The 20,722-nt window shown below is 45.7% G+C and overlaps 2 protein-coding genes across 2 annotated transcripts in view; one reads left to right on the top strand and one right to left on the bottom strand.

The window, feature by feature from the left end:
• Window positions 1–20,722, bottom strand: part of COG5 (component of oligomeric golgi complex 5) — a 169,253-nt gene that overhangs the window by 9,166 nt on the left and 139,365 nt on the right. The window contains exons 15-18 of the mRNA XM_058190345.1: window positions 12,859–12,969; window positions 10,992–11,054; window positions 9,953–10,056; window positions 4,636–4,873 (exon numbers count right to left, since the gene is read on the bottom strand). Coding sequence (XP_058046328.1) covers window positions 4,636–4,873; window positions 9,953–10,056; window positions 10,992–11,054; window positions 12,859–12,969 — 516 coding nt within the window. The remainder of the gene's footprint in view (window positions 1–4,635; window positions 4,874–9,952; window positions 10,057–10,991; window positions 11,055–12,858; window positions 12,970–20,722) is intronic.
• Window positions 1–20,722, top strand: part of PRKAR2B (protein kinase cAMP-dependent type II regulatory subunit beta) — a 150,977-nt gene that overhangs the window by 119,627 nt on the left and 10,628 nt on the right. The window lies entirely within an intron of this gene.

Here is a 20,722-nt window from a genome sequence, read left to right as displayed (position 1 = left end):
CTCCATCTCCTAGTGATTGGCCCAAAGTCACTGAGCTGGCTTTCACGGATAAAGGCAGGACTAGAACTCACCGTCTCCTGGTGATTGGCCCAAAGTCACCCAGTTGGTTTTCATGATTAATATGGGACTAGAACTCCCGGTCTCCTGGTTTCTAGTCCATTGAGAAGAGCTGGACTCCCACACAGGGAATTGTAGCGAGATTTTATCCATCTCAAAGGGAAACTTAGCTCTTCTCCCTTCAATCTCCAAAATTGTGGAGGCCAGTTCAGCCAACGCATGATCCATTCGGCGACACCGAACAAATGTTCACAACATCCGAAATAAGAAGTGCATTTGTGGATTAAAACCCATCGAGTTTGTTACGCCTGCTCTACTATAGGGTACACTTCGCAGCGAGCGCCACGCTAAATATCTGACACCTCTTCTGCTGAAATTCCCAGGCCATTTGGAACAATTTTACACTCCCTCGTTCCTGCCAGACAAAAACGAGTCTATCACGCGTAGTGTGGCAAAATTGTGCACGGCGGCACGTTGGGCTTGACAGCATCTAACGCTAGCTTTTTTTAACAGCTGGTGACCGACAACCGAGCATAAAATTTAGCTCTTACCTGTTAGCATTACAACATCCTGTAACAAACAATTCAATGGTGTACTCATTTTTAAAAGCTTTTTTTTTTTTAAAAAAGGAATGATCGAAACGTCGTCTCTGCTCCGTTATTAACAAATAACGGAACACTTTTCAGATTGTCTCCATGCCTCAAGCCGTCCTCCTATTATGGGTTGGTGTGCCATTGCAAGAAACCGTTTTGCGACAAAACACACAAAACGTACACACCTCTGTGGTGGCTGGAATGTTGCCCGCAAGAGCTGTAGTATTTTTTTTTAATTTGAATTTATATCCCGCCCTTCTCCGAAGACTCAGGGCGGCTTACACTATGTTAAGCAATTGTCTTCATCCTATTTGTATATTTATATACAAAGTCAACTTAATTGCCCCCAACAATCTGGGTCCTCATTTTACCTACCTTATAAAGGATGGAAGGCTGAGTCAACCTTGGGCCTGGTGGGACTTGAACTTGCAGTAATTGCAAGCAGCTGCTGTTAATAACAGACAGACTTAGTCCGCTGAGCCACCAGAGGCCCCTTTGTTATTAGAGTAGACCCTAGAGTAGATATTAGAGTAGATTGAGAAGTCCTCGACGTATGACCACAGTTGAGCTCAAATTTGACCCCTTCTGAATAGCAAAGTCAACACGGAAGCCAGATTCACTGAACAACTGCATTACAGGTAGTCCTCGACTTACAATGTTTCGTTTAATGACCGTTCAAAGTTGCAACGACACTAAAAAAAATGTGACTTAGGATCATTTTTCACACTTATGACCGTTCCAGCATCCCCGGAGTCACGTGATTTAGACTACCTTGGCAACTGGTTCATATTTATGACGGTTGCAGTGTCCCGGGGTCGTGTGACCTTTTGCGACCTTCATGACAAGCACAGACAATGAGGAAGCCAGATTCACGCAACAATTGTGTTACTAACTTGAACAGCTGCAGTGATTCACTTCACAACTATGGCAAGAGAGGCCGTAAAATAGAGGAAAAACTCACTTAAACAAATACATCTCACTTAGCAGCATAAATTCGGGGCTGAATTTTGGTCATAAGTCAAGGACCAGCTGTCCTAACTCAACAACTGCAGCGATTCACTTAACAACGGTGGCAGGAGAGGTCGTAAAATGGAGTAAAATCTCACCGAACCAAAGTCTCACTTTGCAACGTAAATTCTGGGCTAAATTGTGGTCGGAAGTCGAGGACTTCCTGCATTTTAACAAAAAAGTAAAGACCAGAAATTCTTTCATCGGCCCTAGCGCCCCCCCCCAAAAAAAAGATATTTTAAACACTATCTCCAAACCTTTTTCATTTTTCTTTACGTTTTTTTCCTACCCCCTCAAGGAAAATAATTCATCCAATTCCCCCGCTTCTTAGCATCCTTATTGCTGTTCGTCCATGAGGCAGGATGTAAGTCTTGCAAATATTACATTTCTGACAAATCTGGAATCTTTTTTCCATTCCAGCCAACAGCGATGAAATTACTTTTTGTAGTCAAAAAAAAGTCTATATTTTTCTCGGCTAAACTCAAATCCCCTGCCCAGAGATTGTATTATTTTTGTGTTTGTGTGTGTGTGTGCCAGATAATGGGGAGGAAAAAAACACAAATCTTTGATTTCGCTTCATCTGTTTCTGCCTCCATCGTGCTCCCATTTCTTTCTTTTGATCGTACAGAGCCACCTGGCATTTAAAGGGCAAAATATTATTCCCCCAACTAACACAACTTAAAATGCTCCAAATTACTGTAACCTTGGTGCACTTGCCTTTTTTTTTTTTTGGTTATTTGGCAACAAAGATCCTCGTAATGAACAGGATCGTAAGGTGCAACAATTCCTAGATGATGCCTCGCGGTAGATATAAATGTCAAGGAAATGTCATTTAAAATTATCTCGCCGACCTCAGGAAATCTTTTTAGGCCGGCCAATATATACTGTAACCGAAGGTGAGAACTGAGCCGTGTATTATGGCATAAGGGATGGTTATTGCTTTTCAGTTTTTAGTTTACGACGTGCTTAAATATAATGATCTTGTTTTGCATTTGGGGGCTTACAATTTGAGTCCTTCAGACGGTTTCAATAAGAGAACCCCAAATGTATAAATCTGGGCTTGTATGCATGTTTGTATAGGTAGTTTCCACCGGAACAAAATCCATAGGTGTTTAATCACATTTGGCCAATAAACCCATTCCATTCCATTCCATTCCATTCCAGTCCAGTCCAGTCGTTTCATTCCAGCCCAGCCCAGCCCAGCCTAGTCTAGTCCAGTCCAGTCCAGTCATTCCATTCCAGTCTAGTCCAGTCCATTCCAGTCTTCCATTCCATTCCATTCCATTCCAGTCCAATCCAGTCCAGTCATTCCATTCCATTCCAGTCCATTCCAGCCCAGCCCAGTCTAGTCCAGTCCAGTCATTCCATTCCAGTCTAGTCCAGTCCACTCTAGTCTTCCATTCCATTCCATTCCAGTCCAATCCAGTCCAGTCATTCCATTCCATTCCAGCCCAGCCCAGTCTAGTCCAGTCCAGTCATTCCATTCCATTCCAGTCTAGTCCAGTCCATTCTATTCCAGTCCAGTCTAGTCCATTCCATTCCATTCCATTCCAATCCAGTCCATTCCAGTCTTCCAGTCCATTCCAGTCCAGTGCAGTCCATTCCCATTCCATTCCATTCCATTCCATATTTTCTATTCTATTCTTCTGTATTCTATTCTGTTATGTTCTTTTTGGCTCTGCTCTGTTGTTCTGTGCTGTTCTGTTCTCTATTTTCTATATTCTTTTCTCTAGTCTAATCTACTCTCTAACAGTTTCATTAAAAAGGAAATATTAATACTGTTTTATCAACCTGAATGGCATATATAAATATGAGCTCACATATTCCATTAGAAGAGAATACATGTAGCTCAGGGTTGAATTGTTGGGCTCCTTGGTGCTTTCTGTGCTTGGTGGTTTGCTTGCAGATGTTGCATGACCCAACTAGGTAACATCATCAATGCTACGAAGGAGTGGGGTTTGCGCAGGAGGAGGAGGAGAAGTGGGGGGAGGAGGAGAACTGTGTGATCCTTGATGCTCTCTAAGCTTGATGGTTTGCTTCCAAACGTTTCATTACCCAACTAGGTAACATCATCAATGTGAATAAGCGAGGAGTGAACTCCCTATTTATATACAGTAGCTTGCTCAGCCAGGTTCAGTGAGAGTGCGGTTTTTTTTCCTTGGTAGCGCCTTGATTGCTTTCTGCTTGACTATTTGCCTGGTATTAATCCCTGCTTATCTGGTTGCTGGTTGCTGGAGAGCATGCATTTTGGTTGATTTCTAATAAAATCTGGTTCTAGTTCTTTTTCCCCCCCTAACGTATTCAGAATAGAATGATGTTTACTTGAAAAGACATGCAGCCATTGGTCAGAAGGGCATAGGGCAGGGGTTGGCAACCTGAAACACTCAAAGAGCCATTTGGACCCGTTTCCCACAGAAAAGGAAACACCGGGAGCCACAAAACCTGGGTGGGCGTGGCCACCTTGACGTCACTCACTTCCACCAGTCACATGACACACACATCCCCAGCCACGCCTACCCAGCCAGTCATTAGGGTAGTTAAAAAAAACCCGGGAACCACAAAAACCTTTTGATCGCTCTCTCTCCCTCCCTCCCTCCCCTCTGTCTCTCTCTCTCTCTCTCTCTCTCCCCCTCTCTCTGTATCTCTCTGTCTCTGCCCCGGCTACTTCTCCATCCCGTCATCGCCCTTACCTTCTCCGGTCAGGCGAGGAGTGACTGGGAGGGGAGCGCGAGGGGCAGGGCCAGCCAGCGGTGGGTTCACCCGACAGGGAGCCACAGCAAAGGTCCCAAAGAGCCGCATGCAGCTCTGGAGCCACAGGTTGCTGACACCCGGCATAAGGTCTTCTGTTTGAGGAGGGGGGCTGGACTAGAAGACCTTCAAAGTCCCTTCCGACTCTGTTATCTCTGTGAACTCAACCCTAACTCCCGGGTGGAACCGACAAACCCAGAGCGCGGACCGGAAGCCAAGCAGCATTCACCTGAGCGAAGTCGGCCGCCAGCCTCATTTTCCCTCCTTCGCCGAGAGGGCGGAGCAGGCTGGCGTTGCGGATGAAGACCTCGATGGCCCTTTGAGCGATGCCTTCGGTCCTCTCGTAGACAAAATCGTAGCATTCGAAGTGCCGGAAATAGTCGTTCATGACCCTGGAGATGAACCCCTGCAGCTCCTTCATGTACAGAGAGCAAGGGACGTCCGGCTTTCCCGAAGGAGGCAGGGACCTGCCCGACAAACGTAAAAAGAGGAAAAGGTTTACGTGACGACCCGGGGCACCGCACAGAGATAACATAGGCAGTTGGCAGTTCAAACCACCCCTTTATTGTTCTGAATTTCTCCAAACGCTCCCACATTTCTGACAAGTCCCAGAACAAAGTGATCACACATATACATGCACACCTCAAGCAGCCTCTGGCTGCAGAGTCCAGCCCAAGACTGGGAGCACCACAGCTGCAAAGCAAGAAATCTAGAAAGAATGCAAGGAATCCAGGAAAGTTCAAAGGTCGGCACTCAGCACTCCAGGAATTCAGAGTTTGTTCCCGACAAATGCCCTTCCCCACAGCATCTCCTTAAGTCTCAGTCCCCAGGTGTGCCTTGTGAAGAGGGGCAGGGCGCTCTCCTCCCAAGTAGTTGGCTCAGTCTGCGCTGTTCTCGCCTTCTCTCCACTCTCCGTGCTCGAGGATCAGGAGGGGTGGTGCTTGGGTTTCACGTGATGCCCCTTTTGCAACCTTCTTTCAAGCCAGATTTGAATGGGGAAGCCAGATTTCCCTTAAAAGCTCTCCAAAATGTTTCTTATCCCAACAAGTATTTTAGGGCCTTTCTTGCCGCAGTCGTTAAGTGAATCGCTTCAGCTGTTAAATTGGGAACATGGTTGTTGAAGAAATCTGGCTCCTCCTCCCAATGGACTTTGCTCATCGGAAGGTCGCAAAAGGACACTGAGAGCGTCATATATATGAGCCCGTTGCCAAGCGTCTGAATTTTGATCATGCGGCCATGGCGACGCTTCAATGGTCCTAATGTGAAAAACGGTCATCAATCACCTTTTCCAAGGCCGTTGTACCCGCTAAACGGTCACTAAATGAACTGTTGTAAGTCGGGCACTAGCTATATAAGGCGTTCTCTCTGAAAGCAAGGGTATCAAACTGGATTTCTTCGAGGGCCGGATCAGCATTAGGGCCTCTGATGGCTGAACAGACTAATGAATAGAATAGAATAGAATAGAATAGAATAGAATAGAATAGAATAGAATAGAATAGAATAGAATAGAATAGAATAGAATAGAATAGAATAGAATTTTTTTATTGGCCAAATGTGATTGGACACACAAGGAATTTGTCTTGGTGCATATGCTCTCAGTGTACATAAAAGAAAAGATACGTTCATCAAGGTACAACATTTACAACACAATTGATGGTCAGTATATCAATATAAATCATAAGGATTGCCAGCAACAAGTTATAGTCATACAGTCATAAATGGAAAGAGATTGGGAAGAGATTGGAAAGAGTCTGTTATTAACAGCAGCTGCTTGCAATTACTGCAGGTTCAAGCCCCACCAGGCCCAAGGTTGACTCAGCCTTCCATCCTTTATAAGGTAGGTAAAATGAGGACCCAGATTGTTGGGGGCAGTAAAAGTTGACTTTGTATATAATATACAAATGGATGAAGACTATTGCTTGACACAGTGTAAGCTGCCCTGAGTCTTCGGAGAAGGGCGGGATATAAATGCAAATTAAAAAAAAAAAAGCATTATAGTTCCCCCCCGCTCCGTGCCCCATTTTTGCCCTCGGCGGCCTCCTGCACCACTTTGCCGCCCGAAAGAGGTCATGGGGGACAATGCATGGCCCCCCTGCGCCCCATTTTGGCTGCCAGAGGTACCGCGGGTCGGTCCTTTGCTAAGCCGGACCTGCGGGCCAGATTTAAGCATCCTTCGGGCCTTGAGTTTGACACCTCTGTTCTAAAGCATCTAATTTTGGTTTCGGGAATGATGGCAGGACAAACACTTATTCCAGGGGTGAAATGCTCCCGGTTTAGACCGGTTCGGACGAACCGGTAGCGATGGTGGCCAGCGGTTTGGAAAAACGGTAGCAATGGTGGCACAAGGCTCCACCCATTTGCCCAGTCATTGTTACTTCCTGGTTTTAACCAGGAAGTAATCCGTTTTTTACCCTCCGCGCATGCACAGAAGGGTTTGCGCGTGCACAGAAGAGTCCCAAGCATGTACGTGGCATGCGCACGGGACACGTGCACTTCTGAACCGGTTGGGAAGGCAAGTAGATTTTACCCCTGACTTATTCCCATTCCCTCCTGTCCTCTTCCAAACTCCTTCTTGCAAACCTCTAGAGCGTTTTCGTCAGCCAGAAGCCTTAAGCCTTCAATCCCCCCCTAATTTAAAGGGCTCAGCGGTCAGGATAATTCTTTAATATCGGTTCCCGGGCCGGAGTGACAGTTTAGCCTGTCTCCAAATCCTAACCCTAGGATTGTTTTCTAATTCTGCAGCCGGGATTACCGCGTGACCTGTTCAATTCCCTGAAAGCCCGAGGTCAGATGCGCATCCCTTGCAAATCTGCAACCCTTTCATTTCATGGAGGGGCCACTTAGCAACGTAAGGGAAGAGTTTATGACATGTCACTATTTGAGAAAGGATTGAGGGCCTTCATTTATTTTCACCTTTTTTTAAAATCCAGCTAAAAAAACACATGGCTTGAAATCTTTTGGGGATGGTTTTCCGGACAGCGGAGGGGTGGGGGGGAAATCCCAGCTGGAAGAGAATGAGGGAAGGAGGAAAATTTCAGGGATTTTTTTCCCCCTGTAAGAATGATTTATTGCACTGCTGAATCTTTTAAACCCATCGCTAACGCGGTGGCTCAGGGGCTAAGACGCTGAGCTTGTTGATCAAAAGGTCAGCAGTTCGGCGGTTCGAATCCCAAGTGCCGCTTAACGGGGTGAGCTCCCGTTATTTATCCCAGCTTCTGCCAACCTAGCAGTTCGAACGCACGTAAAAAAGGCAAGTAGACAAATAGGGACCACCTTTGGTGGGAAGGTAACAGCGTTCCGGTGCCTTTGGCATTGAGTCATGCCAGCCACATGACCACAGAAACGTCTTCGGACAGCGCTGGCTCTTCGGCTGTGAAACGGAGATGAGCACCACCCCCTAGAGTCGGGAACGACTAGCACATACGTGCGAGGGGAACCTTTACCTTTAAGCAAGATCTAAAGAAGATCCGAAGTGAAAGCTATTCAGTAAATACATGGGGAAAAAAAAACCCATCATGGAACAAGGGTTTCCTTCTATGAGTTAAGCAAATTATATTTCAATAGTCTTTCCTGCAAAGGATTCTACGAAAAAATGCTACAAATGAAATAATCAAAGGGAATCCTGCTTTTTAATAGTCTCTTTCTTGGGTTTCGTAGAAAGTACGTGCACTTCCCCCGCCTCACATTCTCACACTCTCCCTCACTCATACACACACAGAGAGACAGACAGACAGAGAGAGAGAGAGAGAGTGTTTCTAAAGAGATAAGTAATTAGCATAGCGGTGTTCCAATATCTCAGGGGCTGCCCCAAAGAAGAGGGAGTCAAACTATTCTCCAAAGCACCTGAAGGCAGAACAAGAAGCAGCGGGTGGAAAATAATCAAGGAGAGAAGCAACTTAGAACTAAGGAGAAATTTCCTGACACTGAGAACAATTAACAATTAATTAATCAGTGGAACTCCTCCAGAAGTTGCCTCCAGACGTTGTGAATGCTCCAACACTGGAGGTTTTTAAGAAGAGACTGGACAGTCATTTGTTTGGAATGATATAGGGGCGTAGCCATATCAGTGGGCATGCGAGCTCAGCTCCAGGGCGCATGCGCGCACTGGCCAACTGATTTTCGGGTCTTCTGGGCCCACCAGAAGTAGGGAAACAGACTGTTTCCTGCCTCCGGAGGGCCTGGGTGGTGGTGGGAAAGGCCCGTTTCTCTCTCTCATCTGGCTCCAGTGCCTCTCCCAGTGTCTGGGGAGGGCAACAATGGCCGTACCCATCCCCCTGGAGGCCCTCCGGAGGCCAGAAATGACCCGTTTATCAACTTCCGGTTGGACAGGAAGTGACATTTTTTACTGTCCAGAGCCTCTGAGAGAGAAAAATGGGCCTACCGGGCGGGGGGGGACGGACGGGTGCATGCGTAGGGCGCATAGAATTATGGGTGTGGGCGCGTGCGCGCGCCCCTTGTCTCCCTCCTCCTGGCACGCGATGGCAAAAAAGGTTAGCCATCACTGATATAGGGCCATGATGGCGAACCCATGGCATGCGTGCCAGAGGTAGCATGCAGCGCCCTCTCTGGTGGCACGCGAGCTGTCGCCCCAGTTCAGCTCTGCTGCGCATGCACGCGCCTCCCACCGTCCAGCTGGTCTTCGGGTCTCTGCTGCGTATGTGTGGGGTGTGTGTGTGTGTGGGGGGGGGTAGTCTGTGTGCATGGGGGGGCATACGCAGGGGCCGTGCACATATTGCATTTGGGGGTTCGGGCGCATGCACACTTTGGGAGCTCATTCCGGAAAAGGTTAGCCATCACCGATATAGGGTCTCCTGCTTGAGAAGGGGGTTGGACTAGAAGACCTCCAAGGTCCCTTCCAACTCTTATTCTGTTGGCTTTCTGCATGCGTTTCCGTAGCAAACATCTGCTCGCCTTCCATAATAGACTGGAATTACAGCTAGAAGAATGTTTCTTTTGTGGGGGGTCATAAAGCCAACATGTTTCACATAGTGTTGTGTCTGTGCCCCCCGAGCCGGGCCTCCTGCCAGAAAGTGACTTGGATAGTGAGGGGGAAGGGCCGTCAGGACTTACCTCAGGCGCACCGGCTTCCCAGGCTCAGCTCCAGGAGCCAGAGGCAGGCCAGGTGGAAGAGATAACGAGGCCTCCGTCCCCTGACTCTTCCCCCCCCAGGCCACGCCTCCAGACCCGGCTTATGGCAATCAGGCCTGGCTGGACCCTAGGTTTTGTAGGCAGGAGAGGCGGGAACAACAGAAGCAGGGGTGGGGTAGGCCTAGGAAGTGCTGAGTCATGGAGCCACACCCCTCAAGATATAAAGGCAGCAGGAGCTGCTGTGCCTCTTCGTAGCAGGCAAATCAACTGATTAACTAAGAACTGAAGTTTGTTCCTGGGTGACTCATCGGCGTCGAGGGAGATAACAGAGACACTTGGCAGACGCTCACTATTCTGCTGCCGAGCTAATTAAGCCATCACTCGGATGGAGGTGAAGGGGGGACAGAACACATAGTTTACTTCTTATAGGAAAGGCAGAGGAGCAGTTATTCAATTACCCGGAAAAATCCTCCTGATGCATGGTCATGATAATAGCTTCTATGGAGTCGCCCACCGAGTCCAGCAAAGGTTGCACGGCGTTGCCCATCAAACCATGGATTGTCTGGAAGGCAGAACCAAGGAGAAAACCCAAGTCAGAAAGGGAACCATGCACCTCCCCGGTTTCAAGGTATAGCTACGTTAAACAAAAGGTCTCCCCTTCTGAGCTGCGGTGCACAAAAACTCCGCATTAGTGACAGGAAGGGCATCTGGCCAGTAAACACTCAGCTCCATTCAGTTGCCCAGACTCTATCCCGCAAGGGATTGGGGGGGTTGTTAAAAGAGGATGATATAAGGATGCCTCTGAAGATGGGCTCCAACACGAGTCGGAAAGTTCAGAAGACGAAACCTTATGGTCGTTGTGGTCCACCAGCACCCTGCGGAGCTGGCAAAGGAGTTGGACAGCGATGAGGCTGAGGAAGAGTGTGGGCCAGTCCTGGAGGCTGGGGAAGGCCCAAATAAGGGCTCTGCATTGGCGGCAGAGGTGGGGCCAGGGCCATCGGGGAGTGAGGTGTGGACTCCGGAGACTGATGGTAGTGAGGCAGAGGAACAGGAGGAGCCTGTTCCTAGTGCATGCATGAGAAGAGCTGCCAGAAGGCAAGAGCAGCTCAAGTAAAGAGGACGACTCGGGAGTAGGGCCAAGAGATGATTGGCTACTCCCATAAGACTTAAAAGACCAGCAACTGCATTTGTGCTCTTTGCCGGAAAACAATGTTGATAGCTTCGTCTTGTTGCATTTGTTTTGTATTGGCGTCTTCTAAACTTTTGCCAAGAAAGGCCTTTGGCAGTTTGCTTAATTGGACCAAGGTTGGTGACAGGACTGAGGAATTTGTGTTGGGAGGAATTTGCTTCAATTTAGTTGAACTACGCTGACAATGAAGTAATTCTCAGCTGTTCGAATAAAGTTTGTCTGTTTTACACTGACCGAGTTTCCTACTACCTACTGGGGCCTGGGTCACAACAGTAAAGTTTAAATCTGACATTATCATACACTCCTACCTTCAAAGCAGCATGAACAGTATCCTCCGAAGTGGTTGGAAATCCACTTTGGTTGGAGATCACCTAAGAAAAAATACCGAGGACAACGTTAAATGGTGCAGCGAGGTCCAAGTATGGCAAATCTTTATTTTACAAGCTGGTCACGAAAGGCCAGCTGTGCCTACGAGAAACAATACGCTTGGTTCACTTCTTCTAAATCCGATTCCTTCAAGAAGTTGCACAGAGATGCTGTAAAGGTAATCGTTGACTTAACGACCGCAATTGAGCCCTAAGTTTCCACTGCTCAGCGAGACAGCTGTTAAAGGAACTTAGCATCATTTTATGAACTTGTCTGCCACAGTTTCAGTGGATGACTGCGGTTGTTAAGTTTAGTAACCCAGCTGTTAAGGGAATCGGGCTTCCCCGTTGACTTCGCTAGGCAGGAGGTCGCAAAAGGGGATCGGGGGACTTCCGGGACACTGCAACCGTCATAAATATGAGTCAATTGACAAGCGTCTGGGTTTTTTTTGATCATGGGACCGTCGGGGATAGTGCAACAGCCGTTAAGTGGAAAAAATGGTTCTGTCCCATTTTTTTAGTGCCGCTGTAACTTCAAGTGGTCACTAAACGAATGATTGTAAGCTGAGGAGTCGAGGATTCTCTCAAGTGCTGGGGAAATCCAGGTTGTCCTCCTCACCTTACAACCACCATCCAGTCATAAGTCATTGCGGCTGTCAGGCGATCCACCACCAGACCTGATGTTTCAATTATTATGGCAATTATTAAACCAGTCTTGTGGCTGTAATTAGATAATTAGAACTGCAGAAAAAACAATGGCTACCAACCTGCCTTCCATTGAGGACCTGTATCCTGCACGAGTCAAAAAGAGGGCTGGGAAAATATTTACAGACCCCTCCATCCTGGACATAAACTGTTTCAATTCCTACCCTCAAAACGACACTACAGAGCACTGCACACCAGAACAACTAGACACAAGGACAGTTTTTTCCCAAAGGCCATCACTCTGCTAAACAAATAGTTCCCTCAACACTGTCAAACTGTTTACTAAATCTGCACTACTATTAATCTTCTCATCGTTCCCATCACCAACCTCTTTCCACTATAACTTTGTTGCTTGTATCCTTATGATTTATACTGATATTGTTTCCTGATTGCTGATTTGTCCCCTATGATTATCATTAAATATTGTACCTTATGACTCTTGACGAATGTATCTTGTCTTTTTATGTCTGTATGACTGTAACTTTGTTGCTGGTAATCCTTATGATTTATATTGATATATTGACCATCATTTGTGTTGTAAATGTTGTACCTTGATGATAGTATCTTTTCTTTTATGTACTCCGAGAGCATATGCACCAAAGACAAATTCCTTGTGTGTCCAATCACACTTGGCCAATAAAAAATTCAAATCAGTTCCATTCCATTCCATTCCATATTTTCTACTCTATTCTATTGTTCTGTTCTGTTCTGTTCTGTTCTGTTCTGTTCTGTTCTATTCTATTCTATTCTATTCTATTCTATTCCATTCCATTCCATTCCATTCCATTCCATATTTTATATTCTATTCCATTCCACTCTACTCTATTTTTCTATTCCATTCCATATTTTCTATTCTATTCTATTCTATTCTATTCTATTCTATTCTATTCTATTCTATTCTATTCTATTCTATTCCGAATCCACCTTGGACATTTTTTTGGGAAGAGAAACAATTGGTAGAAAGTCGAGGACTACCTGAGGAAAGACCGAGCTCCATTCCAATGTTCAGAGAAACGATTTGAGAAGTGGTTCGGTTCCGTTCAGTGGTTCCGGAGTGCTCCGGCAATTAAAGCTTTCCCTTCACAAAAATCTCCTTGGCACTTACTTTTAGAACGGACTGGTGCAGCTTGTAGAGGGAGTTCACAACCGCCACGTTCCGTCTCTGCCCTTCGGTTAACGGGCCAATCACCTGGCTGGCTTCTCCCTGCGTCGACAGCTGCAGCGAGCAAATGAACAGAAACCGATTAATTCACTGGAAGTATTTGCACCTTTTTACATACTTCGCTTCCTTTGCAAAATGGAATGAAGATGGGGGCGGGGAAGAGAACGTTAGGTAATGGGATTTTGAATTCCCAGCTCTCCCCCCCGCCCGAAAAAATCTCGAAGTTGTCATCTTAAAATAATAACAATAACAACAACAACAATGCTAGAGTTGGAAGGGACCCATAATAGCAATAGCACTTAGACTTATGTACTGCTTCACAATGCTTCACAGCCCCTCTCTGGGTAGTTTACAGAGTAAACTATATGGCCCCCAACAACCTGGGTCCTCATTTTACCGACCTCGGAAGGATGGAAAGCTGAGTCAACTTTGAGCCAGTCAGAATCGAACTCCTGGCAGTGGGCAGAGTCAGCCTGCAATACTGCAGTGTAACCACTGCGCCACCACAGATTAGATAGCAGTAGCGCTTAGACTTATATAGCGCTTCATAGTTGTCAGGAAATTGTTATTTGCCTAACTAGTTGGCCAGGCAATATATAAACTAACTATGTATGTTTATAGAAAGGCATGATATTGCTTTTTGGTTGTGCTGCATCATGCAATTTAGCCAATGTATAAAAGGACTATTAAATTATAGCTTGTTGGGGAATTACAGAGAAGCTACAGCATTGTAAGCTGAAGACACGCTGCAACTGTATATTTGAGCTTTATGATCGTTGCTTGATCATAGCTAGTTACTGATTCCTCAAGATACTGACTGTCGTGAATTGAACTGTGTTTTGCTGAACTGAAAGAAGACCTTGTTTGTTGTGCAAGTCTACATTGGTAAGAAGACTGACTTTATATGTGTATGACCTGGAATTGTTTTTGGACTACGACTTTGCCTTTTCCCTAAAAGTAAAGGAATATCAAACCCCAGTTTGTCTGCAAGTGATTGTTATTGTATACAACCAGTCTCAGTCGTTTTCATGCGTAGGGTACTCTGCTCAACAGTCCACAATTTTCGTTGTGAACCCAGATTACCCTTAACAATAGTGCTTCACAGCCCCTCTCTGGGTGGTTTACAGAGTAAGCATATGGCCCCCAACAATCTGGGTCCTCATTTTATCCACCTCGGAAGGATGGAAGGCTGAGTCAACCTTGATCCGGTCAGGATCGAACTCCTGGCAGTGGGCAGAGTCAGCCTGCAATGCTCATTGCGCCACCAGGAAGAAGAATGAGAACGGGAAGAAGGAAAGAAGGAAGGAAAGAAGGAAGGAAGGAAGGAAGGAAGGAAGGAAGGAAGGAAGGAAGGAAGGAAGGAAGACTAGCACATACCTTCACAAACTCTCTTTAAGCAGTTTACAGAGTCAGCCTCTTGCCCTCAACAATCTGGGTCCTCATTTTACCAACCTCGGAAGGATGGAAGGCTGAGTCAACCTTGAGCCGATCAGGATCAAACTGCTGGCAGTCGGCAGAATTAGCCTGCAATGCTGCATTCTAACCACTGCACCAGCACGGCTCAGTGATAATTTCCAGTGATACTATAAACTATAAACAAACACACACTTGCTTATTAATCTGAACTCCACCATTAAAAAGCAAGTATCTCTGCAGTGAGCTTTAGTTCTTATAGAGCTGTTGATCCACAGAGATGTGGTCTAGTTGGGTGTATATGGAATATGGAATAACAGAGTTGGAAGGGACCTGGGAGGTCTTCTAGTCCAACCCCCTGCTTGAGCAGGAGACCCTATACCATTTCAGACAAATGGTTGTACGGTCTCTTTTTGAAAGCCTCTGGTTGGACTAGATGATCTACAAGGGCCCTTCCAACTCTTGTTAATCTGTTAAATCTGTTCAATCTACAACTTCTGGTGGCAAGCTGTTCCACTGGTTAATTGCCCTCATTGTTAGGAAGTTTCGGCTTAATTCCAGGTTGCTTCTCTCCTTGGTTAGTTTCCATCCATTGTTTCCTGTCTTGCCTTCGGGTGCTTTGAAAAATAAGTTGACCCCCTCCTCTTTGTGGCAGCCCCCCCAAATATTGGAAGACGGCTATCGTGTGTCCCACCCCCCAGTCCTTTTCTCTTGCCAAACCCAAATCCTGCAACCGTTCTTCGTTATGTTTTAATCTTCAGGCCTTCGATCATCTTAGTTGCTCTTCTCTGCACTTTTTTCCCCCAAAGTTTCAACATCTTTTGGTAATGTGGTGACCAAAACTGGAGGCAGTTACTCCAGGTGTGGCCTTACTAAGGCTTTATAAAGCAATACTAATACTTCACGGGATTTTGATTCTATTCCTTTGTTCATAGAATGTATTAGCTTTTTTGGCCGTCGCTGCAGACTGCTGGTGCATATTGTCGTGTCCCACTCCTCCGCTGACGGCCGGGTCAGGGAAATCCGAATCAGGCGTGCCTCTGCAGCTCTGCCAAAGTCCTAGCAAAGTCCTCAGGGCAGGCAGGAGACCAGAAAGTGACTTCAGCAAGATATGTTTAGACTTTGCCTGACTCAGAGAATGCCAGAAAGCAGGTCCTTTATATAGGCCATGGGGTGTGGCTCCATGACTCAGCACTTATCCAGGCCTGCCCCTCCTTTCCTTCTGTTGCCTCCGCCTATCAAGTCTTTTGACGCGAGGGTCACTCCAGTCGGCAGCTGTTGGCAATTGACCTCCCTCAGGCTCACATGCTGTGGGGGAGGGGGAGGGGTCTAGTTGCTCCGTTTGCCTGGGCATGGAGCCAGAGCTGGGGGCTGGAGGTATTTCCTCTTCAGCCTGTCTGGGCATGGAGCCAGGGCTGGGGCCGGGAGGCATACTAGGGCATTCCTCCGTGTTCGGAAGCAGATAAGAAGGCCCCGGCTGTGGTGAGATCGGACGAGACACAACACATATTTAAGTGATCGTCCAAGGTCTTCGGATATTCCAGAAGCCCTGCCCCCACCATCTGGGACAATATTTGGGGCGAGAAAAAAAGGACTCTACAGGAAAGGCTATTATACCTGGATACAAATCAGTGGTGAAATGCAGCCGGTTCTATCCGGTTCGGTCGAACCTGCAGCGTCGGCAATGGGAGGCTCCGGCCACTCGCCTGGACATCATCAACGTCCTTTTTTTTGACCCTCTCCGCATGCGCAGAAGGCTCTGCGCATGCATGGAGGAGGTGTGCGCACTCACATTTGCAAACCGGTAACGAAGGTAAGTGGATTTCACCCCTGATACAAATACGCTGCGACTGGTTTTACAACTCTTGCGACGTAGGAAAGTATTATTGTAGTGCTTCTCCTGAGCTTGGTGATTTTCTTGCAGACGTTTCAAATCAAACATCATCGATGCCAGAAGGGGGTGGAACCCCACCGTTCAACCCGTTGAGCTATAAATAGCAACTGGTGCTTTGGGCTTGGGACGAGTGCAGCAGAACGTCTGATCACACTGTTTCCTGATTAAATTGGACACACATTGATTGTGCATCACAGCATGGCAGACAAAAGAGTCTTTCGTAATTCACCTCCTTCGAGGATTCCCTTTCGCAAGCACGGTTGTTGAACTGCTGCTTACAGATTCGATCTGCGAGCAGAAGTTTCGGAATTCCTCATCATGGCCTGCCTAAACATACCACCATCAGCAAGTTGATCCTTGTTCTGTTTGTGTTCTATTCTGTTCTATTCTAATTCCTGTTCTATTCTATTCTATTCTATTCTATTCTATTCTATTCTATTCTATTCTATTCTATTCTATTCTATTCTATTCTGTTCTGTTCTGTTCTGTTCTGTTCTGTTCCATTCTGTTCCATCTATGCTGTTCTGTTCTGTTCTACTCTATTTTAATTCATATTCTATTCTATTCCATTCCGTTCTGTTCCATTCCATTCCATTATTTTCAATTCTGTTCTGTTCCATCTATTCTGTTCTGTTCTGTTCTACTCTATTCTAATTCCTATTCTATTGTATTCTGTTCCGTTCCATTCCATTCCATTATTTTCAATTCTGTTCCATCTATTCTGTTCTACTCTATTCTAATTCCTATTCTATTCTATTCCGTTCTGTTCCATTCTATTATTTTCAATTCCATTCTGTCCCGTTCTATCTATTCTGTTCTGTTCTGTTCTGTTCTCTATTCTAATTCCTATTCTATTGTATTCTGTTCCATTCCATTCCATTATTTTCAATTCTGTTCCATCTATTCTGTTCTACTCTATTCTAATTCCTATTCTATTCTATTCTATTCCGTTCTGGTCCATTCCATTATTTTCAATTCCATTCTGTCCCGTTCTGTTCCATCTGTTCTGTTCTGTTTGTTCTGTTCTGCTCTATTCTAATTCCTATTCTATTCCGTTCCGTTTGATTCCATTATTTTCAATTCTCTTCTGTTCTGTTCCTTTCCATTCCATTCCAAGCAGCTTCGAGGGGCACATCCAACACTTTTGAAGCATGACTACCCCAATCTCTCTCAAGAAATTGCAAGCCATCTCAGAAGACAGCCATGGCCAAACATTTCCATACTGTTGTCAAGAAAATTACATGGATGATGAGCCCATGCTACCCCCAGGCACTGAATTCAGCTCTACAATGTCTTTCTTTGCCTTTATGTACAGAATCCTAAAATGTTCCGATCCTTTTGAGTTTCACGGTTGCGTACACTCACTTCCTACATCTTGGGAAACGTTCACATTTATTAATACAAAAGAAGAGACCGACTATATATATATATATATATATATATATATATATATATATATATATACATATATATATATATATATTTGTTTTCAACAAATATATTTGTTGTTTTATATATATATATATATATATATATATTTATATATTTGTTTTCTGTGTGTGTGTGTGTGTGTGTGTGTGTGTGTGTGTGTGTGTAGGTCTTTGGTTGTTCGGGTTTTCTCCGTGTAAAATTGGAAGTGTCTTGGCGACATTTCGACGAAGTCTCATTCGTCATCTTCAGGCTTCAGCTTTGTGCTTTTGGGAGCTCCCAGAAGCACAAAGCTGAAGCCTGAAGATGACGAATGAGACTTCGTCAAACGCCGCCAAGACACTCCAATTTTACGGAGAAACCCAACAACCAAAGACATATATATATGTGTGTGTGTGTGTGTGTGTGTGTGGGTCTTTGGTTGTTCGGGTTTTCTCCCGTGTAAAATTGGAAATGCCTTGGCAACGTTTCGACGAAGTCTCATTCGTCATCTTCAGGCTTCAGCTTCGTGCTTCTGGGAGCAAAAGCACAGAAGCTTCCCAGAAGCACAAAGCTGAAGCCTGAAGATGACGAATGAGACTTCGTCGAAACGTTGCCAAGACATTTCCAATTTTACACGGGAGAAAACCCGAACAACCAAAGACCTACATACAAACACCCGTGAAAACCTCAGAAAACAAATATATATATATATATATATATATATATATATTTATTTAAAAACTTTACGTTCTCTTTTCAATTAAGACAGACTTTTGACTGTTGCAGGAGAATACAAAGCAGTCGACAACGCTGGGGAAAATAGCAAAGTTTATTTTTTTTTTAACTAAAGTATAGTGTGGCAAGGCAAACTTTCTTTCCCCACCCCCCCCTTATTTTCAGAGAGCACGAGGGGTTGCCAAGGTTCCATCCTTCATTTCTAGACAACTCAATTTTTGTGTTCCCAGTTCGACACATTTATCTGTGTGCAGCAGGTGGGCCTGTTAGTGTATTTCAATCCACCCACATGTGAAGCTCAGCAGAAATAGCATCGAAGTAAAAGAACATACAGTACTTATATTACCACTCACACTGTGATCTAACTGCGGGCATAACACAAAATGAAGCAGATTTCTTTCACACACACACCCCAAAAAAAAGTAAAAAAAAGAAAAAAGCAAGCACTGTATAACAATTTGTGGAACAATCGTTCATTGACAAAGAGGCTGGATGGTTTGTTTAAATCCAGATCCAAGAAGTCGTTATAAGCCGTGCTTGCCATTTTGGGGAAGATTATATAACAACGTTCTGATTCAAGAAAGCAAAAGGTTTTTCTGAAAACCATGTCTTAGCCAGTGGTGGGATTCAGCCGGTTCGCACCGATTCGGGAGAACCGGTTGTTAACTTTCTAAGCAGTTCGGAGAACTGGTTGTTGGAAGAAATATTATTTTGTTTTTTTTCTACTTTACAGGGCTAATCCTGTAAGGAAGGCAGGAAGGAAACATTCTGCTGTTGTTTCTAGCCTCATCTTTATTGCCCTGCTTACAGAAACTGCCTCTCGGGTTAACTCTTATTACATTGTAACAGCTAAGGCGAAGTGCCCATCGATGTGAGTGACATTGAGTTGGCCATGCCCACATGGTCACATGACCACCGAGCCACGCCTACCCAGCTGGTCATTAGGGCAGAGAACCGGTTGTTAAATTATTTGAATCGGTCCTAAGTGTTGTAAAAAGAAGGACTACGGGTGACATGATAGCAGTGTTCCAACATTTGAGGGGCTGCCACAAAGAAGAGGGGGTGAACCTATTCTCCAAAGCACCTGAAGGCAGAACAAGAAGCAGTGGGTGGAAACTCATCAAGGAGAGAAGCAACCTAGAACTAAGGAGAAATTTCCTAACAGTGAGGACAATTAACCAGTGGAACGACTTGCCTCCAGAAGTTGTGCGTGCTCCAACACTGGAGGTTTTTAAGAAGATGTTGGACAACCACTTGCCTAGAATGGACTAAGGTCTTCTGCTTGAGCAGGGGGTTGAACTAGACGATCTCCAAGGGTCCCATCCAACTCTGTCATTCTCTTATTCTTTGTAGCATCCTTCTTAGGGTTCTTAGCCAGTGCAGACAACTTCAAAGCCAGCTATTTCAGACATGGTCTGCTTCCTAACCTGGGGAAATTTGGGCATGTGGAAATATCTCCAACTACAAGAGCCGTGGTGGCGCAGTGGTGAGAATGCAGTATTGCAGGCTAGCTCAGCATTCTCACTGCCAGCAGTTCGATTCTGACGGGGCTCAAGGTTGACTCAGCCTTCCATCCTTCCGAGGTCGGTAAAATGAGAAGCCAGATTGTTTGGGGACAATGTGCTGATTCTGTAAACCGCTTAAAGAGGGCTGTAAAGCATTGTGAAGCGGTATATAAGTCCAAGTGCTATTGCTTGCTCCTTCCTTCCTTCCTTCCTTCCTTCCTTCCTTCCTTCCTTCCTTCCTTCCCTCCCTCCCTTCCCTTCCCTTCCCTTCCCATCTCATCCAGTTTGATGAAGAATGAACATGTGATATTGTCCCAGTAATGCTAGAATGGAAGAAACAGTAGGAGGATACTTAGGATCTGCTAAATAAGATTTTAGGATGATTGGGCAGATTCGGGACTTAGAGGATCTTTGATAAACAACTACCATAGGGGAGAAATGCCTGTTCACAGGACCGCTGGTATGGAGGAGAAGTCCCATTAAAAGGAAACGGGAGGATGCTGATCATCAAAGTCAATGGGTTCAGTGGCAGTGATGTGAGAGCATCACTGGAGCATCTGAAGGATTATTGTAGATTGGGAATAAGGAAAGACAGAGACTGGGGGTGGAGTCAAGAGAGGAATCTTTTAGAATCTCTACATAGCCACAAAGAGTCCTATTGTGGCCTCTCGGTCACCGGCCCCATCAGCAGCCGAATCAGAGGAGGAGGAGGAGGAGGAGGAGGAGGAGGAGGAGGAGGAGGAGGAGGTGGAGGAGGTGTGGGACTCGAGGCCAGCATCAAGGCAACCTGAGAGCTCCAAGGGGGAAGAGGGAATGGAGCTGTCAGAGAGAGAGAGAGAGAGAGAGAGAG

Source organism: Ahaetulla prasina, chromosome 7 (assembly GCF_028640845.1).
Source record: "Ahaetulla prasina isolate Xishuangbanna chromosome 7, ASM2864084v1, whole genome shotgun sequence".
Classification (NCBI taxonomy): Eukaryota; Metazoa; Chordata; class Lepidosauria; order Squamata; family Colubridae; genus Ahaetulla; species Ahaetulla prasina.
Note: the sequence above shows the minus strand (reverse complement) of the source record. Positions and strands in the feature narration are given on the sequence as shown.